Below are 26189 nucleotides of genomic sequence, written 5' to 3'. Positions count from 1 at the left end.
TAAACTTATTTTCACCTAAATATGTATTTCCCCTAACATATGAAGGATAGATCGAAGTCATCATCAGCTGTAACTCTAAGAGTGGGGTACCTATTTGAAGTAACTTCAATTTTCTTTGAACTGTGCAGCAACTGATTCATCAGAAGCCAGTAAAAGGAACCACTCATTTATTTCAGTTATCAACTATAACCTCAGCATACTAACTCGCAGGAACTATCTGCTTCAATTTCTCTACAAGGTAAACTATTTTGACAGCAGTAAACACTCACCAAGAATTATATTTTATCTGTCTTTCAGGAATACGGTTAAGCCCTTTAAAAAAAAAAAAAATCGCCTGAATTTTTTTTGGCTTTGGCCAGCTGTGTGTACTTAAGATTTGAGCTTAAGTACTTTGTTAGTGATTGGCTCTCTGGTTCCTTCCCAACACAGCTACGACAATTTACAGCAGTACTGATCGTTGCTAGTTGTGCAGCCATCTTTTGTTTGCCCTGCACCATTTTGGACTAACAATGAGCTGTGCCTGCCACAAGCCATTCTGGCAGTCTTCACCATTTCAACTACCTACCCAAAACCATACAAAATTTCTTCTGATCCAAAGTGACACACATTGCTAGTAGTTACATGAGCCACTACCTGCAGTTGGCTGTACCCAGTACTTGGCATCTGGGAGCACCCATTCCACATCTGGGATGACTCTTGCTCATGTGCACACAGGCTTCCGTAGTCTCCTTTTGCAGCCATATCTCAATGCCCTATTACACGCCTACTATTGGAGCTCCGAACTACCAGTAATCCCTCCCTCAATGAATTCCCATACCTTGCAGGCAGAGAGGCGTCCTCTGGAACAGGGCAAGTGACTGCACTTGGCTTGGGGGTTTTGGCAGCCACACAGTGCTCAGAACCTGCTCATCCAACGAGCCAGAGAGGCCCTCCGATCGTCCCCTCGGAAAATTCTTTGCTGCCTGCCACACGTTGGACTAACCTTCCACTGAACCACTGGTGGGGGCAACCTCAGTGTGGGCACTACCTGGTGCAGCTGCAGTAGTTGACCAGTTAAGACACTTTTGTGAGATGCTGCACTCCCTCAGATTACCATATCTGGTCCTCCACATTTATGCCTATTGGCAACAGCCTGAAGCTGTGTGACCAAATCCAATACTACCTTAAGCTGTAGGCAAAGGGTCACACGCTCAGCTTGCATGTGTAAGAGCAATCAAAGTTCCTATCCATACTAAAGACAATGGAAATATACAATACACACTTCATAAAATGTGGACTTCCACCTATATACAACAAAAATAAGTTCAGAGATATTCAGAATTTCAGTCTGGAAACCTCAATGAGATCCATTGCTGAAACAGTTATTGCTCTGAAGTAGCAGTAATGGGGAAAATCCTTGCACTGTGACATTTCATCACAAAGATGCACTGTTATCTATGTTATATTATGTTCTTCCACTGAATTTCAAGCTCATGTGTCTGGTGATTATGATTTGATTTTATGGCTGTCATCTTTTTCTGCAATTTTATTAAATTCTTAATGTTTGACCATCAGCTTTGTTTTAGTAAGAACGTTTGATTTCGAAGTGTGACGCTGTAGATGTAATGACATGAACATGAAACTGTATTAGTAGAAGTAAAGGAGACCCTGACACACAATCATCTGCTGTCTAATTAAGAATATGCTGACAAATTAACAAGACTCCCTTTTTTATTATTTACCATTGATTTCTGGATCATTAAATTTTATTTTTTTCAGACTATGGACGATTAAACTTGAAATTTCAGGTAATATGAAAAAGATCTGTGACCCTGAGTAAAGATATAAAAAGTAAAATTACTATTTACAGAAATAGTGTGGGTGTTTACTTTATATGTGTGAGGCATTTGGTTGAGTTATAAGTGGTATTCTGATCATTAGTGATGAATATTTTCATTGTGGAATTTTCTGTTAGACCTATTTAATAATTAATAAATAGATTTCTTTTTAATAACTACCTCGTATGGAGTGTAGCCATGTATGGAAGTGAAACATGGATGATAAATAGTTTGGACAAGAAGAGAATAGAAGCTTTCGAAATGTGGTGCTACAGAAGAATGCTGAAGCTTAGATGGGTAGATCACGTAACTAATGAGGAGGTATTGAATAGAATAGGGGAGAAGAGGAATTTGTGGCACAACTTGACAAGAAGAAGGGACCGGTTGGTAGGGCATGCTCTGAGGCATCAAGGGATCACAAATTTAGCATTGGAGGGCAGTGTGGAGGGTAAAAATCATAGAGGGAGACCAAGAGATGAATACACTAAGCAGATTCAGAGGGATGTAGGTGGCAGTAAGTACTGGGAGATGAAGAAGCTTGCACAGGATAGAGTAGCATGGAGAGCTGCATCAAACCAGTCTCAGGACTGAAGACGACAACAACAACAACAACAACAACTACAACCTAATCTCGAGATCCATGAGTGCTATAGCATAGCATGGTAAAGCGAATGGCATGGCAGGTTTTGTTCTATTGGTAAAATACAAAAACAAAGTATCCGCTAATGTCTTGTTTCTTTTGACATAATGTAAGATCTTTTAATATTTTCATGTATGAACGTACGGACTTCCTGCGTCATCGCAGCTGCACAAGCGCGGCGATGCCTGTCACCTGGCGCGACTGCTGAAACTAATCTATTTCTAACAGCTTGCAGGAAATTTTTTGGAATGGTTGTTTGAAAAGCATTATTTTCAAGTAAAATAAATTTCCTTTTACACAAGATGAATTCTGTGCGCAAATGTCCGATGAATTTTTTAAATCACAGTGCGTTTGACTCTCATTCAAAAATCGGTGAGCTACGACTGGCTTACAAAAGTGCATGACAATCTCGATTTCAGTCCTTCGGAAAGTAACATGCAGTGTTCGGTGGAATTCGTATTTAAACTTTTGTAATACGAAAATATGCAGTGTACATGTTGCTGCACATCAGACATCTTTCCAAAACGTGTTTTTTCCCGAGTTTTGTTTTCTAAAGTGCCTGGAAATTCTACGCCGGTGTATAAAACCACTACCATTGAAAGGATTAATAAGTTTTACAGTTCAGAGGAGAGGTATACTGTTACTTAACCCGGAAAAAGTGTATTTTCATATGGGAGAAAGTGTATTTTCAACCGGAAAATCCGGGAATTTTTCTTCCTCGTCCACATATACACCCTGTGTTAACACTTATACTGAATTAACTAAAAAGCTGGCACGAATGTACACACCCCATGCTGTTGTAGAAGGTGGCAAAGGCAGGAATATTTAGAAAATTATATAGTAAGCTTGTTAGCAAAACAGAGGACTTCCTCGATAATATTTAGCACATGTGTGTCGTGTTAGACATACTTTTGGGTGCTGTGCCTCAACAACTAGAAACTGAATCACTGTAGGACCGTTTTGTTGTCTGTCTGTTTGTTGGGCTGTATGTCTGACTGTGAAACACTTTTTCTCAGTAACAGGTTGATGTATCAAGTTGAAATTTCTCATAAACTAAGGTTGATAGGCCTTTTGCGTTATAATAAGCATTAGTTTCTAAGTCAATGCAGTCAGAAGTATTCCCATTTTTCATATTTTGATGATGCTTGCAAACCTATAATACGTTTCCCATTGATAACAATGGTGAAATTTTGCAATTAGTAAGGTTTCACAGTACAAATGAAAGAAAAACTCTGGAAATTGTTAATTTGTAGCCATATAACATGAAATAAAAGTTTCCTTTATCATTTGTTATCCGATGTCAAACTTGAAATTAAAGAATTAGTAGTTCAGCATTCTGGCAGAGTGGGTCGCAATAGTAAAAGTTAAACATCAGGAAAAAAATGACTTGCTGATATGAAACGTTTTGGAATTTATCCATCGTCAGATATCCAGGAGTGATTACTGATGGATATGTGGCAATAAAAGCTGTATGTGGAACAAATATTTATAGACTAGTCTGAGAATGAAACTTCTGAAATGAAATGTTTGTTTCACATTCAACTTGAAATGTCATATCTACATGTGGAAATCACTCCTGATATCTGATGATGGATAAATTCCGAAATCCGTCATGCGAGAAGTAAAGTCATTTCTTGCCTGATGTTTGAACCATTGCGAGACTGTCAGCCTGAATACAAAACTACTGATACTACGATAGTGGTTGACTGCCTCCTGGCTGTTATTTTCATCACATTTGTGTAGTTGAAATTAGGACATCCCCGAAAAAGAATCCCTGGGACTGATATCTTGCTAGTATCAGTGTCAATAACAGCCATAAATGGTAGAGATTCTAGATTGTGGAAGTGGGTAAACTATCTATATACTCGATTAATTTTGTAGGGAGCCCTCAGTGCACGTGTCCTACTTGCACCTGACCAATTTTTTATTTATGAAAGTGGTCGAGAAAAATGAAGATAGCAATTTAACCTTACATTTGAGATGTCATAGTATGTAATGGTAAATAACTGGAAAGAAACTATCAAGAGTAAAATGCAGAATAATGTGAGCTTCAAGTCAAATGAAGCACATTGCAGAAGATGAGGGTTAATAATATTTCCTACAGGTGATGTGTTTTGCCAGTTTCCCTGAATGATTTCCTTGTCTAATCTTACATTCATCCATTTCACTTTCATTTCTCAAGTGATTAAACATTTACCATGAAGAGCTAACATTGCTCTTCTCATTTTCTGCTCTTGTAAGTATGCATTTTTATTATTTGATAGTGCTTGCATTTTGTAAAGATTTCTTTAATGAATTGATTTTTTTGAATGATTTGAGGTGACGAACTTTTGTTTAATAGCATACTTCTTAAATTTTTTAGTGGAAGGCCCCAGTCGAAAGACCAAAGATAAGGATGCTGCAGGAAATAATGCGGATGGGGAGGAGCCAGAGGAAGAATACTCAGTTGAGAAAGTGTTGGATAAGCGAATACGCAATGGCAAAGTGGAGTACTTATTGAAGTGGAAGGGGTATTCAAAGTAAGTGTTGAATAACTTGTCACACAGTAACATGATTGAGTCAGTTTCCAGTATTCATAGGAGGAATAATAATAATATATATAGAGCAACAAAAATTAACAGATATTTTTGCTATTTTTTTTTGGGGGGGGGGGTCAGTTACTATTGATCAGAACTGTGTCAAAGTACTTTTTATTTTCATCTGTCACTCCATCATCATTTGTGAGAGGGTCATAAATTCACATTACTATCTGTGATAAATATAAAACAACTAAGAATCAGATCTTTGAATTACTCCTTAAACTGTTGTTATGGGAGGCTAAAGCATGCAGTGTATCAACTGTAAGTTTGCTGATTGGTGACCTAGGTCCGAATCTGCAGAATTTGGAAGGCTTCATCTGGGAGTCCTTAGTTTTTAATTGCAGCCAGTGTTCCTCAACTTAAAGTACTTTGTGAGGTCACCATTGTTATCTGCTGTGTTGCACTTCAGATTTCTACTGTTTCCTTTCCTCGTTGCTGTGGTTATACTCATGTTAAAATTATTTTTGATTGACATATTTTGGTGCTGGAATCAGTGAAATGTCAATCACAAAGTAATTTTAATCAGAGTATAGTCTCTTTATTAACCCTTACACTGTTACAGACATGCTCTCCGCATTCTCTGTGGAGTGTGGCTTTGTTGTCACTGTACTGATAGCTAAATGCTGCTACCTGTGCTGGGACAGTGTTCCAGCTGCTATCAAATACTTAACCATCCAATTTTAAGGAAACTACTTGGTGAAAAAGTTTTGTTTTTCTACATCTTTCTACATATCTGCTTAATAAGACTGAATTTCTTTTCATTATTCATCATAGTTACTGTGCTATGTGAAATTAAGTAAAACATTGAACGAAATTTTAGAGTTTGCAGAGGTAAAAGTGCAAATACATAAACTTTGTGTATGATTGCATTTAGCACATACATTGCTGTGTTTATATATCGGGCAGATGGTAATGTACAATGTGCCCATTTCTGTACCTGCATGCCAGGAATTGTGCGGCTGTAACAGTCATAATATTTCATAAACGGTTCAAATTGTTGGAACAAGGTTTTCGGCAACCAATACCATGCAATGATAAATACTAGAAATATGGAACTAACTTGTCCGCAGCAGTGAGAAGTCAGTGGAACAAGATGCTTGATCCTTTGACTGCTGTGGATGAGTTTTCCTCATGCTCCCCAGGTGCTGAGGATGTGCTTAAATGCCTGGGTTTTTAAGCACTGTTAACATGTTTCTGGCCCATTCCACTGACCTCTTACTGCTGTGAATAAATTACTTCCATATCTCGGTGAATAAAAAAATTTTAAAATATAACCATTTGTATAGTTTATGCAATGCAGTTTTTAGCACTGCAAACGCTTCAGAATATTGTGCAATGATTTATTTAATTTGATACAATATGGTAACTATGACAAATAGTGAATAGAAATTCATTCCTTTATTGAACACAGATGTCAGACTGTTAAAAGGTGCAATTTTTATTTTATTTTTTTCCTGGATAGTTCTGTTAAAAGTATTTCGTAATGGCCAGATTGCCATCTCTCGGTACAGGTAGCAACATTATATGAGCATTACAATGAAAACAAAGCCGTACTCAGTGCGGAATGAACTGAGCATGTCTAGCAGTCAAAGGGTTACGGAAAACCTGGGGGGCTGCAATTAAGAAATGTAATGGCCGTCTATTCTTTGGCGTCTCGACTATCCACCACCGTGGATTACGTTTAGTGTCTGGAGCTTTTTACACCAGCCCTGTGGAAAGCCTTTATGCTGAGACTGCTGAACCTCCGCTGTCCAATCGGCGAGCAGTCCTTCTGAGTCGTTATGCTAGCCATCTGTCTTCCATGCCTGCTAATCCAGCCCATGACATTTTTTTTCGACACCTCCTTTGATGTAGGGTATGCAGGCCGCCCCTCCTCCCTACTACCACCGGGAGTCCGCTTCCGTCAACTGCTCCATTCTCTTTCCTTCCGCTTTCCTAAAACCTTCTTGACAACTTGGGGTACAGCACCACCTTGGCTCCGTCCCCGGATCTGCCTGCTCCGTGACCTTTGTCGATTTCCCAAGGATGGTACCCCTTCACTTGTTTATCGTCGGCCATTTGCTGCTCTATGTGCACAAATGACGGACGCCACATTTATTTACACCGACGGCTCGAAAACATCTTTAGGTGTAGGGAGTGCCTATATTGTTGGCGACACCCCAAATCACTTTCGGCTTCCCGACCAGTGTTCGGTTTATTCTGCGGAGCTTTACGCTGTTCTCCAGGCTGTCCACTACATCCGCCGCCATCAGCGGATACAGTACGTAATCTGCTCAGATTCTCTCAGCTCTCTCCTCAGTCTCCAAGCTCTTTACCCTGTGCACCCTCTGGTCCACCGGATTCAGGACTGTCTGCGCTTGCTCCACCTGGGGGGCGTCTCGGTGGCGTTCCTCTGGCTCCCGGGACACGTTGGTATCTGTGGAAATGAGGCGGCCGATATTGCAGCCAAGGCTGCACTCTCTCTTCTTCGGCCAGCTATTCAATCGATTCCCTTCGCCGATCTACGGAGCGTTTTGTCGTCGTGTTGTTCATTTATGGCATGCGCATTGGTCGACACTTTCCCATAATAAATTGCGGGACATGAAAGCTCTTCCTTGTGCTTGGACCTCTTCCTCCCAAACGCGTTGTCGGGAGGAGGTAATTTTAACTAGACTCCGGATAGGGCACTGTCTTTTTAGCCATTGACATCTTTTAAGCGGCGATCCTCCCCCACTCTGTCCCCACTGCTCTCAGCTGTGGACGGTAAGACACCTTTTAATTGAGTGCCCCTATTTTAATCCATTACGCTCCCGTCTACAGCTATCGCCTGATATATCGTCGATTTTAGCAGATGACACGCGCTCAGCCGATCGCGTTCTCGAGTTTATTAGTGCCAGTGACATGACGTCAGTCATTTGAAGCTTTTTTTGGGGACAACCAACCCCTTTCTGTAGTGGATTTTTAAGCCTTCCTTCTTTTAGTTTCTCCAATTTTGACTTTCGTTCCCATTGCTGCTGGTTTCCATTTTCGGTTTTTTTTACTGTTTCCTAAGTCACGGACCGGGCGCTAATGACCATAGCAGTTTTGCGCCCTAAATCCAAAACAAAAAAAAAATTAAATGTATTCTCAGCACCTGCGGAGCATGATGAGTTAACTTGCCTATAGCAGTCAACACAGAATTTGTTCAGTTTCCAAGTTGTAAATAACATTTAAATGGTTTTTATGTCTGTGTGTGACCTCTGCTTTCACAAAAGTGCGGCCTCTGCACGGCTTCTACTACCCCCAACTTCCCACCTCTCCACACACACACACACACACACACACACACACACACACACACACACACACACACACACGCACACACACGACCTGACCCCCTCCCCCTCTCACGTGAGGGTCCAGGCTTGCTTTCTCTGCTCCCTGCCATCCCCTCCGGCTGTTGGCCAACTTACCATTCACATTCTGGAAGAAGGCACTCGGCGAAGTGGCTGATGGGAGCAGCTGAATCCAGTGTTCTTGCCAGGTATTTACTCTTTCTGGTAGCTGCCAGATTTATTAACTAACAGGCAACACTGTGTTTAGTGGGTTAAATATTGAAGTATGTAAGGAAATTTCAAACACAACTGCACACATTTGGGCAATTGTTGATTCAGTGTAACTTCTGTTACTGCAGATACAGATGTACTAAACATAGTGTGGTCTTCTAGCTCAAATTGGCAGCAGCCAGTAACTTCTTTTTTTTGTTACACGAAATAGTAAAACTAAGTGTGGTCTTAGCCATCATCAGATCTCAGTGTGAACCTTAATATACAAAGTACCTTCTCACAGTTGTCCTCTGCATGTGGTTATAGGTAAATATCTTGTATAATGGTGTTAGCAGATTTTGTTCAGCAGCTGGCTCAGGTCTTGCCATACTTGAAAATACATTGAATTACTGCATTGAAAATGGAAACTGGCTTAGTCACAGTGTGCATTGTGATTTTTGGATGTTATGGAATTCTCAGAAATTATTCTTTAATTCTATCATTGTAAGTTAATTCCATAAAGTGAAATATCGAACCTAGTGATAAAACCTGTCTACTTTGACCCACATCAATGACTCACTGAAATCTGGTATTTGTAAAATACATTCTGTAGCAAGAAAATGTAGTTTTTTATGTCGTCACATTCGTTTACTTTGCCTGCTCACAAATAAATTATCACCTTTCCATCAAACCCCTATGTTTATTTGCAGATAAGTGTGTTACAACAATTGTAGAATTGAGATAAAACTCTGACATTTGTTTCTTATGGGCAGAAACCTTAAGTAGCTCGGAGCATTTTTGATAAACCAATAATTAAAGTAAATAAACCCAATTATAGATGTGTTAGCAAAGTTCTTGTGGAATGTAAAATCTTCTCCATTAAAGGATGCCAATCACCAAAAAGAAACGCAGAGTTATCGATAGGCACACACAAAAAGAGGAAAACCTGTGTGTGTGTGTGTGTGTGTGTGTGTGTGTGTGTGTGTACTCACGGGCACGTGCACATGCAGTGTTTGTGTTTACTCTCACTTGACAAAGTATAACTCCGAAAACTAGCAAGTTTTCCGTTTTTTGTGTGCACCTATCGGTAATCCAACACTGTTGCTTTTTGGTGAGTGGTGTTCTTTAATGCAAAAGTATTTACAAAACCAATTACAGAATGCGTAAGATATTGTCATGTAGTTGCCACAGCACTAATCAGTGTAAGACTGGCCTATTGCGGCCTACTTATTAACCCTCAAGTGGGTGCACAGTTTTTCATAACACAAGCGGGTGTGCGGCACACTTTGTACACGTCTAGAATAGGTTTCTTTAAGTTACAAAGGTAAGTCATTTATGGTCAAAATCACAGTTTAACCTTTGTTTATTTAAACAACGAGAAAATAAGCTTATGTAATGAGCTAAACTACTGTTTTATTAAACAATAATTCAATAAATTTCCACTATATTATTAACCACTGCAGTTGCATCAGATCGCAACCAGCTGCGTATTCGATCACCAATTATCTCATAGGCAATTGCTTCAATGTGGGATTATGCTGATAGTTCGTAACTGGGGTCTCTCTCTCTCTCTTCTTCTTCTTCCTCTTTTTTTGAAGCACCCTATAGATTGCTGCTGTCACTCGTCAAAGCTATTCGTCAGTCTATGCTTGTTGCATGGTGTGTTCAATCTTTTTCTTACCTCCTCCCTACACAAATGAACAATTTGGAGTCATTGATTAAAAATCTACCCAACATGACTATTTCTTAAAGTAGCTCTTTGGAGAAGTTAGAAGATGGTAGAATAATGGAGCATACTAACATCCCCAAAATGAAAAATTACACATAATGTATCCATACTGGCAAACCATGTGTGCTGTGGCATAATCTTAAAAACAAACGTTGGAATACAACCTTTCAATATAAAAGCTGTGGGACAAAAACTTGTGTAAACTGCTGTGCATTGGTAGTAAAAGATTTACCATTCAGCTAACAATATAGGTTCTCAACTCATTACGTAATTTTCACTGGACACAAATATTTCCTACTTCGCTCTGAGGTTTTCTTAATGTAGAAAATCAGAAAAAATTGATATTATCTTTCAGAATATTATTAAAATGCTGAGCAATTCTGAATGCTTTATAATGAGTTCACAGTATTGCAAACAACTCGTTATATGGTGTTTAACTTAAGGAAGTAAATTTCTGCAGGTTAGACTTCAAATTGTCAAAGACAGTTAGTCATCTGTGGTCCTTGCTAGAAAGTTCTGGGGTTTGTCGAACTGGGCTAGGGAATTCAGAAAGGGCACATTGCTCATAGTTCCCAAACTGTATGTAAGAATTAGATTGTCTGGCTGGCGAGCAGTGGGGTGCCGGGCTCTCGGCAACCTGCCACCGGATGTTTCCAATGCCTGGGAGCTCTGGAGAATCATTGTCCAGGCAAGTCAAACACCCACTGCATCCATCATTATTTTATTGAAAGATGTCACAGAGACCTTGAAGATACCACTGTACTATTGAACTTACTGACTGTGCGAAGCACAGCTGATAATGTTGTTTACCCAATGGCACACCGCACAATAACTCCAAGTGTCTATTACATAAAAAAAGTGACAAATGCAGTCTGAAAATGCCCATCACGGAGCAGTTCATGACAAAGCCTGCATGATGGAAAGATCAGAGATACTTAGATCTCCAAAACGAATTTGAATTGAGACAATTGGCATTCGAACCAGTTGGCAATGCAGGAAGGTGGGGAATTTCCATGGTTTTCAAGGGAGGAACTAATTGGCAGAGAAAAGTGTGGGGGTCTTCCCAAGTGTGACAGAAAGTGAAAAAGAAACATATTCCCGAGCTGCTAGCTGGGAGTAAGCTATTTGTCTGACAAAATCGTAGGCTAGTAATTTTTAATAAATTTAATGTATAAGGGGCAAGTTTCCGTCTGAAGGTATGAGCAGTGTAACGTGACTTTGATGCATGTGTATAAACATTGACATTTATGTGAGGGATCAGTGTGGCATAAATGCCTTTCTGACGTGTATGCAGTAAATGCAGGAAAGAGAACTGTGGCAATGTTATTACCAGATGCATCCAAACCGGACCAGTGCTGTTGTTCTTTCCTCGGCTGCCGAAGGACAAACACCAGCAGGCATCCACCGAAGAGTGAAGAATCTTTAAGCGGCAGCATGTCTTTTGAAAACTACCATTGAAATGGTGCACCAAGTTCTTTGCAATTAGACCAGCACATAACCATTTATTTGCTAGCAAAGGATCTCGAGAAGCATGCTGCACATTATCAGGCAGGAGTTAGGCAACCTTAAGGTCTGCAGCCAGTGGATATCCCAGATGTTGAATGCTGAACAAAAAGCAAACCAGACAGCTGTTGCCTTCAGTATTGAGCACATTGTTGCAGGCAATGAAAGCTAGTGCAGTCACTGGAAACTGGAGTCAAAAGCATCAATGGTGCAGTCGTCTCATCCATAACCTCCCCCTCACCCCCCCATCTCACAAAGTCAGTCAGCCATATCCTGTGAATGTAATGCTTACCCAGTTCTCATTGCTTATTGATTTCAATAAAGATGAGATCTGAATCACAGGGGGAACGGTGCTGTGGCATGGTAGATAAATTATGCTGTGCAGTTAAGTCAAAACGTCTGGAAAAGCTGCGACAAGGGGACTGCTGCTTTATGCCCACACAGATCCCCATATCACAAATGTTGTTAAGCAGAAATTTCACGAACTCAAGTGGGAGACACTATAGTGCTGATCCCTCCCCACATGATTGTCACACTTTTGGTCCCTTGATGATTCTTGTTGGACAAGGATGTGCACCAGGCAGTTACCCTTTAACTCATTTTTGTATTAATAAGATTACACCAATAATTGCATATGTTTCAAGCATAAAGCCAAAGACCAAACAAGATGTATTATTTCAGTTTATTACGTGTTTTTACAATGATCAGCTGCATTTTTTTGATGGCAAACCACAAATGTGTTTTCAACTCTACGAAGAAATTTTACTCTTCCACATCTTCTTGGTAAGGCTTGGCACTGTGTACTAGATGACTGGACAAAGATTACTGAAAGCTGTTTCACCTCAGAATGGGATTCTGCACACAATATACTGTATGTTAGTCTGCATGTACTAGACCTTTTCAGGTGATGTTCTTCCTAGTCCTTGTTCGTCACTTCAGTTCCTTCTAAATATATTTTGGAAAGTTAAAAATTTGGGCCTATTTTGATGAACTCTGATGTGCAAAATATTAGTAATTTTACGCGCGCACGCACGCACACACGCACACACACACACACACACACACACACACACACACACACACACACACACACACACACACACACAAACAAACAAACAAACTACAAAGTTACAAAGCCTTTGACATTGACATATTGGCTGGGGATGTAAACTTAATTGTTTGTCAGAAATTTTTCAGGAACAAAAATTGTCTATTGTAAATGTTTCAGTATAGTGCTAGCTTTTACGGAGACATCTGCCACCAGTATTTTGAATACTAACATTGAATTTTGTTTCTGTAAGTCACAGGTTCTTGCCACAAGGACAGAAAAATCAGGGAAATAATAAATTGTTGAGGTCATTATTTCATGAAGAACTTGTGTGTGCATGCATACCAGGTGCAACTTGCAAAGCAGGCTAGGTGTCCTGGTTGCAGGCTCTGACTGGAGAAAGAGTGTTGTTTGAAGTTAATCAGCAGTTCCAATGTTATGACACTATAGCAAGCACAAATTCGTAGAAAAATGAGAAAATTACACAACTTTATCCTAATGGTGGCAGGTGTAAACGTAATTGTTTTAGGTGCAGTTGAAAAGATTGTTTGCGGGCTACACTGAGTGAGTCTTCTTTCTTTCCAAATTGATTTAGCCATGATCTCTGATTACTTTTCTTTCCAAATTTGTAATTTATTCTGGGTATTTTTCTAGGCCTTTCGATTGTACTCTCCATTGTTACTTCGTTTACCTTTCTTGTGTCTTGTGTGATTTGAATTATATATTTTTTCCCCCTTGACTAATAACCTGTTTCGCCTGAGTTAATTTGATATTTTGTTTAGTTATTAGCAGGTATTCAGTTTTGTCTGTCAGTTCTGGTTTGTTTGTTTGTTTGTGTGTGTGTGTGTGTGTGTGTGTGTGTGTGTGTGTGTGTCTTAGTATATATGATTTTGAGGTTTTCCTGGGAAAACACATACCTGAACAATTGTCAAGTGTTCAGATTACACTGTAGAACTCTCGTGGTATTTCAGCAGCAAACGTGGTGCCATTATTAGAGATACGTATATCCACCACACAACTATTGTGCTGCAATAAAATTTCTAGGTGCACTGGTTTGACTGCCCAGTTTACAGAAATTAGACCAAACCAATGCATATTGATGAAGTGGTTTTTTGTGCTGATTTTTTTTCACAATACATTTCCAAGAAGAAGTCACCAGTCAGTAACTGTGTGTCATATTGTTGCTGTGCAAACAGATCTCCACAGCAACAGTTCACAGTTCTGAAATATCGAGAGTTCTACTAAACTTTGTGACAGCTGTTCGAGGAACTTGGCGTAGTTTGTAATTGGTGTTTTTTCTCCTTTCTCTTACATGAGCCTTAATGGAATTCCTTCAGAAAGAGGTAATGTGCCATGAAATGTAAACAGATCTTTAATTGCCATTTTTTCCTCTTAAAAAGTTGTTTGCTTATTTTTGCCTTCTGGCTTTGTTTCACCTTTTCTTAATTAGTGAACGCTCTTGCTATATTCATTTTAAGTGCTGTTAAACTTCTTTCTGCCTCATAGCAAAGTTAACTGGAGAGTTCGTGTTATTAGACATGTTAAATTCTTTTTTATGAAGTCTAGCAATTCATGAGCACACAACATGAACAGGACACTGTATTTGCAATCTGCTAGTGCTCTTCACAGTTCTTCGCAGTTCCTCTGGCTTGTGAGGCAGTTCGGGAGGCGAATTTTTGTGTCCCATTTCCATTGTTGTAGTGACGATAACACGTGGGAACCAGAGGAGAATTTGGACTGCCCGGACCTCATCAGTGAATACGAGTCGAAGAGGGCGGAGAGCAAGAAGGGAGGAAGCGGCAGTGACACGGGATCAACCAGTGTGAAAAAAGAAGACCGCAAACGCAAGTCGAGTGCTGTAAGCGAGGAGAAGAAAGGTTCCAGCAAGAAGAAGCACACAGAGGTAAATTGAAACTAATGGTTCCTGATACTGCAAGTTAGGTTCAGTTTTTTGAGTATTCACTAAGGCACAGGAATTGTTGAGTAACAGGTGTAGCATGGAAATCTTCTAACTCATTACCAGCCAATAATGAAGTGAGCGTCGTGATGAAGGTGGTGTAGTTTCGAACTGCACTGCGCATTCGCTTTCGTTAACTGCTGGCCGCCAGTGAGCTTTAGTCTCTCTCTCTCTCTCTCTCTCTCTCTCTCTCTCTCTCTCTGTTTTTTTTTTTTTTTTTTCTTCTCCCAGGAGCCTTGACATGAGTAATGCTGGAAATTTGTTACTGATAACTGCCAAATACTTCATAATGTACTGTTTGTCAAGGGCTTTGACTGATTAGATAATACAGAAGAAGAAATATAGTTTTCTGCTTCAGTCACTTTTAAATATCACTTCACATTTTAACGGACACAGAAGATATTTGTCGCATAAATTTGTCATCTATTTTGTACTGAAAGTTGAAATTAAAATGATTCTTATTTGCTTTCTTTGGTATATTTGATTGTTCTGAATTCTTTGAACTAACAACTTTGTAATATTTATTAAATTAGGGATTCTTGTTTATTTTTAGATTATTGCACTCTCCCTTTCCAAAATTTCGTGTGCTAAAAGCCACATAAACAGTGATTCTTATTCTTCAGTTATTCAGTGAAAAAATAATTCTTCTATATTTGGATGTTGAAATATTAGGACGTAAAAGTAAGTTCAAATATCTTGTATGAAGTGTAGTTAAGCTTGTACTAAACTGAAAGTAAGACATTAATCATGTTTCTTCACATCAGTGGAAATACATAGGGAAGGTGTAATCTTGAGGTCCTCTTTTGCACTCCGTTTAATGATGGTAGCTCTGTGCAGCATCTGCTATGACAGAGAGATTTCGTTGTTGAACTCCACTTAGTGTGTCCTGCCCAAGTAACACCTCAAAAATATAATAAAAATGCAAAACAAATTTGAACACATGTAGGGTACCATTTGCACATAAATAACAACTTTTTGGGCTACTTTGTTGTTATAATCATATACCCTGATCAGCTAGAGCATTATGACTGCTGATCTTATATTGTTATAAATCTGTCCAGGTGATATCACGATGCATGTAGTGTCCGTGAGTTTCACCGAGGCACATTGTGATGGCTCGGAGGCTCGGCACAAGCATTGCGGAAACTGTGTGACTTGTTTGGTGTTCGTGGAGTGCTGTGGTGTGGTGAAACCACATCCAGGTGTCAGGGGGTTGGGTAGCCACTCTCCCATTACAGATGTCAGATGTAATAAGCTGGCAGACTGGTAAAATGGGTTAGGCGGCAAACTGTGGTGGAACTAACGTCAGACATTAATGTTGGGCAGAGAACAAGTGTCTGAACTCTCAGTGCACCGAATGCTCCTAATGATGGGCCTATGTAGCCGACCACCTATGCATTTGCCAATATTAACACAACAACATCGGCAACTGCAGCCGAAATTGGCACATGACCATCAGCACTGGACGTTGGCATAGTGGCAGGTAGTCGTGTGGTCTGACGAATCCTGATACCTTCTTCATCATGCCAGTGGGAGGACATGAATCTGTCATCTTCCTGGGGAACAGCTCCTCGGTATCTGTACCGCACGATGGAGACAAGCTGATGGTGGCTTCATTATGCTAAGCGGAACATTCATTTGGGCATCCGTGGGTTCAGTGGAGCTTGTGCAAGGCACCATGACAGCTAAGGACTAACATACATTAGTTGCAGACTGCACACACTCCTTCATGACGATAATGTTACCAGAAAGCAGTGGCATTTTTCAGAAAGATAATGTGCTGTCACAAGGCCAGGAGTGTGATTGAGTGGTTTGAAGAGCACAGTAGCAAGCTCCAGTTGATGTGCTGGAGCTGCACATCTGGGATGTGATTGAACGCGCCATCAGAGCTCATTGTCTCCTCCCCATAATTTACAGCAATTTGATGCCTTGGGTGTGCAGATGTGGTACCAACTCCATCCAGCCAGCCAAGGCATCATTGCTTTCATGCCAAGACGCGTCGCCACTGTTATCTATGCCAAAGGTGGATATACTGGCTATTAAGCAGCAGTCAGAATGTTCCGGCTGATCAGTGTAAAATTACTGTGCTCATTTATAGATGACGGGTACAGAAAATTTTGTACCGCTGATCTTTAAGAGAGAATTTCCAAATTTATTTCAGCCAAATTACGTACTCTAACACATGCTATCCCATATAAGTGAACAAGTGTATTTCTGTTTTCTAAGCCATTTAATTCAAATCAGAAATATCATAAGAATAATCCTTCTTTCAATTATGCAACAAATACTAGAGTTTTTGTCGTGTGTACTTCTCAATTAATTGATTATTACTCCATTAAAAACATCTGTATCTTCTCTGGTTTACTTTTGAAGGCCTCTGATTTATGAATTTATCGTGTGTGTGTGGGGGGGGGGGGTTTAAGCCAACCAACTGAATGGACTTCAGTGGAAGTGGGGGCATTGACAATTATACAAATCCAACCATATTATCATTCTGAAAATCAAACAGTACAGTCTCTGGTCAGTTGTCACCATTTAGTGAATCAGACCTATGAAATCCCACTAAAAATAAAACTATGTACCAGTAAATTTACTCTTGTCAGGGGACTGATGCAATCATTAATTTGGAGCATGAGCAGCACAGCAGAAGACTCCCAAAGGATTGTTTTCTTCCCCCAGCATCGACAAACTAGCATTGCCATTTCTGATGGGCTCTCCTATGTGAGCTAAATTCTAACCAGTAAATTGGTTCCTCACTGTTAACAAGGAAAAAGGCTCTTAACTCCCCAGAAGTCAAAGTAATTTTGTCTGTAGACACATTGTGCTTCATCAACGTACACCATTATTGGTACCCATCCATTTAAGCATAAAAATTGTTTCCAAGATCACAATATTAAATAATGCTAGAACTCAGTGAGTCTTCACCCGACATAATTCATGACAGTACAGCATGATTAGTACTGCCTCTGGCTCAGAGGCTCCTCAGATGAAAACACATTTGTGTTTATATGTGTAAAGATTATTTCTCTAATGTTTGTACTTTGTCTGCTCACCAACAAATAATCATACAATTTGTGTGCTGAACATCCACTGATCTTTCCAGTGGTGGGATTACAAAGATGTTACTAGCTTTCCTTTTGTTTCTCTCCCTCCTTGACTAAACATATGTTAATATTCGTATCTGCTTCATCTGGAGGCCAGTCTACACGTTTTAGGTGGTGGTGTGTTTCAAGCTGCTATCCTGCTTGTCCATAGGAGTCAATTTCATAACTGACTGCAGCAATTCGTTCATTTCATGTTGCTTGGTGTTGAGCAGTGCACTATAGTACTTCCACACACTATAACATGATCTGAATTTTTCTGCTTCTTGCAGATTTAGTCTTAACTATGGTTGCCACATAAAAAGTCAAAATTCTGCTATGGTTGGGGGTCAAATAAATGATTAGTATTTGTTTTTTAATATAGCTCTTTTCCTTCCTGAATTTTCAAAATCAACCATTTCGTGACATTGTAACATACATCAAATTCGGACTACTAGTTGTTTAAGGAAATGGGCAAGCTTGCAGAGTAGGTGGCTCTCTTCTACTAGAAGAATTGAAGAGGGGTGATGGAAAAGGACTGATGAATTTTAGTAAATGGGAAGTGTTTGCAAAAGTCACTCAGAACCCCGGGTCAGGGGAAAGTTATCAGATTGGTTGAGAAGAAAAGACTGTTTGTTGGGGATGGCACCAGACGAGATTTGTGAAAACCTGAAAGCTTTAAGATGGAAGAGGGGTTAATAAGCAAGACAGAGGTTCCTGACAAAAGACATGCAAGAGTTAATAAGGTTGATAGCTAATTGTTATGTGTGGTAGAGATAAAGAAAACTAGATAAGTGAAAAAAGAGCTCCAGAATACAAAAAAGGATTGAAGAAAGGAATGTTTACTGAGACCGAAGACATTAATGTACATCAAGTCCACCTGGGTAGCAAGAACCAAAAACATATTGTAACGTCAATTCTGACCTGCAGAGTTCTGAAAAACTGGTGTCTGAGGAAAGATCCACATGGCACATTTGGTGAAGCAGGCACTAAGGTCGCAACTGTCATGGTGTAGAGCATACTGTGCAATAAGATATTGTATGCTGCCAGTATACACCCTCTGCGTACCCAATTCATCCTAACTGATAGCTAGGTGGTAGTCATATCAATGTGAAAGGCTGGACAGTGTGTGCATAACAGCAGATGGTTCTTCCTTCAATTGTATATATTTCACCTATGGCCGCCACCCGTGACTGTACCACTGCAAGACTTACCCTACACATCCTCCTACCACCACATATACCAGTGCTGTTACTGTACAGTGGAGGTATTGATTGCATCTTGCCACTGGTTTACTTCACATACAACGAGAATCTCCTGGTCTGCCAGATTTCAAGACAGTTTCATTGTGGGAAGTATTAAAAGCACTTTACATTGAAGTTTATGCTAAATTTTGAGCTTCCGTAAAACTTCTACACACTCGGGGTTTTTGCAACACTCTTCGGGTTTTTTGACTCTTTCAAATTTGGCATCCTTTTTTCATTGCTTCTGCATCAGTGTTCTGTCCTGTTCTGCGTACCATGGGTGATCAGTGCCATCTCTTATTAATTTGTTTGCTATATATTTCTGAATAGCTGTCTACACAATTTCTTTTGAATCCGAAATGCATCTGGTTGCTAGGGTTCAGTTAGTTTATAAACTACATAGTTGCTGATTTTCAGTTCCAAGAAGTTTGTGAACTCCTAACTCGAAAAACTTTTTGTGTCTGTAGAAGTAGTCTATGTACATCAAAACCAGAACTCGTAAACTTTGATTTGTGTGAAGACTTTTATTATGCCTTTGATTATGAGCATGATCTGAGGATTATCAGTTGGTATATCTCATTTTTAGCAAACTTCCAAAGCAAAAAAACAACACTATCCATACATCACTATTTACATTATTACTCTTCTGGTTCTTTGTATTCTGGTCTGACAGAAAAATTCTTCACTACAGATTTATTAGAATGCTAGACTATGCCTAGTAAGCATGCAAACACTCAATGTATTGATCTAAACTAGTAATCACACAGATAACTGAAAATAAGTCACTCCTGTGAGAAGCTCATTAAAATAATTCACGAACAACTAGTGTACTCATCTTAGCTGCAGCAGGAATAAAAGAAGCGGCCTCATTGACAGTGTAACAAACACAAAGCTGTTCTAACCAAAACAAAGAAACAGAAGCATGTGAAAGATTGAGGGTTGACGCAAGTGGTAATACTTTATAAACAGAGCTGCTATTAACGAAAGACTATGACCACATAGAAAGCAGCACAGTGTTTGCAGCTTAGTTTTTAGATCATTTGACTGTGTCTGCAGATAGCCCTGCCTCTGATGGGATAGTACATCTGTGAGATGGGACTGAAACTTTTGGTGGTGGTCGTGGTAGTGGTGGGAGGATGTATGAAAAAGGGCTTGCGTTTAGGTCTGTTGCAGGCATATGAGCCAGAGTTGAGGCTTAGAACAGGGATGGAGTAAAGATCGACAAAAATATTGAGTAGGTTTGACAGATGGCAGAAGAAATTTCCGCCATTTGACTGTTAGTAATAGCTGACTGACCGAAAACTGCAGTGTATATTCCTGCAATAGATTAAGATGAAAGACCTGTCCCATACATCCTCACACCACCACCACCACCTACTCCAGTCTGGTTGCAGGTGTCTCCTACCCCATCAAAGCCAGGGCTTATTCAGAAGCTGCCATTCTACTGCTGTCCTAATGCCGTGACCACTTTCTCAGCAGATATGCATGCCGTTTGTCGTGCATGGTCACCCATCCTATGCCTCCTTTGATGAATCCTTTGTTCACTAGTAGGGGGTGTGTCCCTTTTCTCTCTTGCCTCCTGGCATTTACTTTTGGCTCTTGCTCCAGCAGCTTAACTGAACGTTACCTGCCACTTTCCCGATGGCTGTGAACCCTTCACCACCTTGGCTTTGTGCTGTGGCATGTGTTCACCTTGGCCTTCATTTGCTTCCTAAGGACACTCCTCCAGCCTTGCTCTATCACCTTCAGTTTCACGACCTTCACAAGGAACTGCATGATAATACTTTTGTGTATACTGATGCCTGTCGGACTGACTGGGTGTCGGGTGTGCCTTCGTCATTGACACCGACGTTTTCCAGTATTGGCTTTGGGAACACTGCCCAGTATTTACAGCAGACTTCTTCACCCTGTATCATGCCACGGAGTACATACTGTGATACAGGCTTTTCAATTGTGTCACATGCTTTGACTCTCTGTACCTTTCAAAGCCTCTATGTGCTGTACACCGTCCATCCCTTAGTGCAATGTGTCCAAGAGAGCTGTCACTTACTCACTCTTGATGGAGCCACTGTGATGTTTATATGGGTTTCCTGGTCACATCCAGTCTGACAGGAAACGAAGCCACTGACACTGCTGCCGAGGCTGCAGTCCTCCTACCTCAGCCTGCTAGTTCTTACACTCCCTGCGATGTTATGTCAGCAGCTAGTGTGACTTTGGCATCACCACTGGTCCTCCATCCGTAGGAATAAGCTCCAGGTTATTAAGTCTCTCCCAGCGACCTCTTCTCGGCTCTCTTGCCGTGAGATCACCATTTTAGCTAGGTTGTATATTGGGCACTGTCTTTTTAGCCTTCGCCATTTGTTAAGTTTGCTCTCCCACCACTTTGTGCTCATTGCCTCAATCCTTGATGGTCCACCATTTCCTGACAGAATACCCTTTTTTTAACCATTTACATTCTCATTCGTATTTGCCATCGGAGTTTTTGGCTGTTTTAGCGAACTATGCGCTAGCTGTCCACCACATTTTGCTTTTTATCTGTCATAGCAATACGGAAAAGGTCATTTAATCTTTAGTTCAGGACCTCTATTTCTCTATGGCGTATTTTATACATCTTTCTCCACGTCCCTGTTTTTAGCTGTCTTCTCATCCGTCAATTGGGATTAATGCATGTGACCATTGTTGTTTTGCACCCTAAACCAAAACAAACAAAGGTGGGGCTGTCTGTGAAAGCAGTCATGTAATTTGCAAACTATACTGCAATCATTGCAGTACTTTCTATGTGGACAAGACAGACAGGTGGACCACCCTGTTGCTGAACATGCTTCACAACGTAATGTGCATCACTTCAACAATTTCTTCACAGCCTGTGCCATCTAGGTCCTTGCTAACACCAGCTTTTCTGAATGACATTGGTGGAGAACTCTGCCTACAATATATCCTATGTTCCTGTAATCTCCCCATGACTTCGACCTTCGATAGACCCTGTCCACCACTTACCTGCTCCTGCTCCAGCACAACAGTTTTCCATTCCACCAACACACCCACTAGCCCTTTTCCTCCCCTTCCCCCCCCCCCTTACCTCACCCCTCTCTCCAAACCTCCCAACTGTATCTAGCAGCCCTACCCTACCCCCAACCATGCCCATGCATGTTCCCACAAGCCGCACTAAATGTTCTCGCACCAGACCCTATTTCCTCACTGCTCCCTGCCTCCTCGTCAACCCAACCATCAGACCCCATGATCCAGAGACAGCAACGCTAGCCACTAGACCACGAGCTGCAGACAGGTGTTGTGGACGTGTATATGCTCATCATTTGGATTTTCCTGCAATGTTAGCAGGTCTGGATGTATGCTGAACTGCCAGCCTCTTGTTGCTGCAAATAAGTTACTTCAATGTCTGTGACTGAAAAAGTTTTGAATATTTATTGTACAACATGTGCCTCATTGTGAGTTATCATTTACAGTAAATATCATTTCGATACCTTGAAATGTTTGACATTTGGTGATTACTATGAACACAATTCACAGTGCCCTCAATTTTAAATAAAAATTTAGTATCTTATCTATATTTCATTAATTTCGATACCTTGAAATGTTTGACATTTGATGATTACTATAAACACAATTCACAGTGCCCTCAATTTTAAATAAAAATTTAGTATCTTATCTATATTTCATTCATTTCCAATGTAAGAGCTAAAATCAACCATACATAAAAGTTTATGCAGTGCATTTTTACCTATGCAACCTCATTAAAATTTCATGCATAATTTGATACAGCGCATTAATAAGATGGATAATGAAAAGCAGCTCAGTTCTTCGAGTGGAAATATCAGACAGTAATACATCCAAAAGTAAAATTTTCGCATACTAGTTTTTGAAAAATTGGATGACAAATATTTCAAAATGGCCAAAACGCCATCTCTCAGCAAAGGCACCAGTATTTGGCGAGCAGTACAGTCATAACAAAAACAGTCTCAGCATGGAATGTAAAGAACTACTTTGTTGCAGCAAAAGGGTTAAAATGACAATATGTGGGCAGCTTACTCATAGCTGCGAAGTACTGGAATGGGGTATGTGTGCGTCATCTTGGTTGAGAGGTTGCTTTTGGTAAATGAGAAATCCATGTTTAGAAATGTGGTCTGGCACATATTTAATTTTTGCAAGAGACAAATAATATTAACATATTTTCACGTATCAATCTCTTGGAAGAGCACAAGAGTCTTAAATTTGATATGTTACAATGCAGACAAAATTCTGTGTACACACTAACTGCAAAAGGCATTGTAATTTTTTCTTAGCATTCAATGTTTATAATCTTCTTGATGCTATCTCCTATGAGTATTGAAACTGTGATGCTGTTCTGTTCCCTGGTTAATCGTCATAGGTGTACCCTATTTTTATGTAGGCAAATGTTTACATATTGTAGGCTGTATGCAACTGTTCTGGACAATTTTATTGTTTCCTGTTACAGAATATTATATTGAACACAATTATAGATATAACTTAATTGGAAGGAGAGACAGTAGATAGGCAGGACTTGTCTTCAGAGGATATAATTTTAGGCGCTGCCATTAGAAACAGTAGTAAATAGAAAAAAGGAACTATTGCAAGCTATCAGAGCTCGTATGATCCTCTGAGAGAAAAGATGGATGGAAAGGGATTGAGGCTGAAAATTTGAAACTTTTCACAACTTTTTGAGATGGTATTATTCTCTTCAAACTGTCTAACCGTGCACTTGTGTTGAGGCAGCTACAAGTTTGTATGCAACAATTCATTGTAGGCCATTACACAACAGCTCCTTTCTTTTATGAGAAGGTGGTTTGTTTTGTTTTCAGCTTTATGACAACTTGTGTGTTTCTGATTTAATTCCAAAGTGCCGCATGTGTGTAAATTTTCTACAGCTGTTAATTACCAGTATAATGTGCTGTCATTTGCAGGAAGACAACAAACCGAGGGGTTTTGAACGTGGTTTGGAGCCAGAGAAGATTATTGGTGCCACAGATTCGAGTGGAGAGCTAATGTTCCTAATGAAGTGGTAAGGATAACAGAATACTTATCCTTTAAATTTTGTGGGTAAATAGTAGCCTGCTGTGAACAAAATTCTGAAACAACAAATACTAGAACCTATATTACATCCAGCCTAGGTCTCGGGTTATTCTAAACGCTTATGCCTCTCTTGCAATAGAAAAATGTTTGAAGTTTCAATGTGAGGAGTCAAAACTTGGGTGCACGGCTAGGGATCAAACCTGGGTACTGTCTTTCGCAGTCAGCTAACTACCACTTTTCAAGATCTGAGCATGTCTCAACAGACAAAATTGGAGCTTTCCTTTATCACTGCATTTTCCTCTTACTCTCAAACTGCGAAGAGGCTTTTCCTCAATTCAGTAGGACTATAGTTGTGTGCACATAGGGCAGCAGTCAGTAGGGCAATGTACAGTGCCATGAGCAGCGTACTATATGACACTCCAGCCAGTAGTGTCATTCCGCTACATCTACCTTTAGTGTGTATGTGGAACATGTATTTGCACATTACTTCAGGTATGGTGACATTACTTAGTCACTATAGTGTTCATTATGGGTGGCATAAAGCAATCACAATAAGTATTAAACTCATAAGGGACGGCAATAATTTTCTGAGCATATAAATTCTGCTAGGGAGTCAGAAGCAGAAAAAAAACTGGCCTGGTGTACCCCTCACCATAGCATTGCCAGTTATCACTGCAGAATGCAACGTGCAGCTTCCTCCTTACATACAAAGCACTATAGCACCTGTGGAAGTTCTGTAGCCTAAGTTTTTAATACAAATTATATATCATATTTGTAGTGAAAGTGCCGAGTTTGGTAGTTGTGGAGACACGCACACACGCACGCACGCGCGCGCGCGCACACACACACACACACACACACACACACACACACACACACACACACACACACACACGACACTGTGAGTTATCTGGGAACACTGTGTTGCACTGCTTGTGTACACTGGTGGATTCACCCCTCCCAATGCTCGGAGTTTAATCTCCGTATAGCAGTCATGTAATTTTTTAGAGCACCGTCAGTGACACTGTCTTGTTACAAAAATGGAACAGTGGAATTTAGAATAACATTATGCAGTCAACGAATACACTAACAGTATGTATGCTATTGTGGAATCAGATCGACATTTAACAATAAGGATGATTGGTGACCTTCTAAATGTAAATACTTTCACCGTACATCAAATTTTGACCAAAGTCTTACACATGCAAAAAGTTTGTGCCAAAATAGTGCGGAAAATCCTCAACAGAGAAAATGGACACTCGAGGAAACGTGCATTGATCATTGCCGTTGACCACTAATGGTTCACTCGTGTGATCACAGGTGATGAACCTGGATTTTTGAGTATGATCCTGAGATGAAGTGGCAGAGTGAGGAGAGGCACATTGAGACATTGAGCCCGAACAAACAAATATCAAAGGAGTGATGACTTTCTTTTTTGACAGCAGAGGTGTCGTGTATAAACAGTCAGTTTCTCCAGGACAGACTGTCAACCAGTTGTTTAACATAGATGTCCTTTAAATGCTCAAGAAAAACATGAATTGAGCAAGACCAGACATTACAGGCAAGTGGATGCTGTATCAGGACAAAGCCCCATGTCCCACGGCCACATCCATCACGAAATTTTTGATCTCGAAAGGCATTCCTGTTGTTCCACAGCTGCCGCCCCCCCCCTTCTCTGTTGACCTGATCGAAGTGCTTGCGACTCTTTTCTTTTCCCAAAATTAAAAATGTATTAAAAGGATGTCATTTTATGACTCCGAAGAACATTCAAAAGAATGGCCAACGTGTTAAAGGCCCTACAAGTTGAAGCCTTTCAGTGCTGTTACTAAGACTGGAAATTACTCCGCCAGTGTATAGCTGCCAAAGGGAATTACTTTGAAGTGGACAATGTTGCTGTTTTTTTTTTTTTTTTAAAAAAAAGCCTTGGTAGATAAAAAATCTGCGTCATCACTTTCTCCACACAACTCTTATACAGCCACTTAGAGTGCATGTTGAAGGTTGTTTCAGAACCAGAATTAATGACTCCTTATAGAATTCATT

The 26189-nt window shown here is 40.2% G+C and overlaps 1 protein-coding gene across 3 annotated transcripts in view; it reads left to right on the top strand.

Moving 5' to 3' along the window:
• Positions 1-26189, top strand: part of LOC126215030 (chromobox protein homolog 1-like) — a 34972-nt gene that overhangs the window by 7077 nt on the left and 1706 nt on the right. For 2 of the 3 annotated variants that reach the window (XM_049941660.1, XM_049941661.1), the window contains exons 3-5: positions 4820-4976; positions 14518-14722; positions 24041-24138. In XM_049941660.1, the coding sequence (XP_049797617.1) occupies positions 4820-4976; positions 14518-14722; positions 24041-24138 (460 nt within the window). The remainder of the gene's footprint in view (positions 1-4819; positions 4977-14517; positions 14723-24040; positions 24139-26189) is intronic. The other variant, XM_049941662.1, reaches the window with a different exon arrangement.

Source organism: Schistocerca nitens, chromosome 12 (genome assembly GCF_023898315.1).
Source record: "Schistocerca nitens isolate TAMUIC-IGC-003100 chromosome 12, iqSchNite1.1, whole genome shotgun sequence".
NCBI classification, from domain to species: Eukaryota; Metazoa; Arthropoda; class Insecta; order Orthoptera; family Acrididae; genus Schistocerca; species Schistocerca nitens.
Note: the sequence above shows the minus strand (reverse complement) of the source record. Positions and strands in the feature narration are given on the sequence as shown.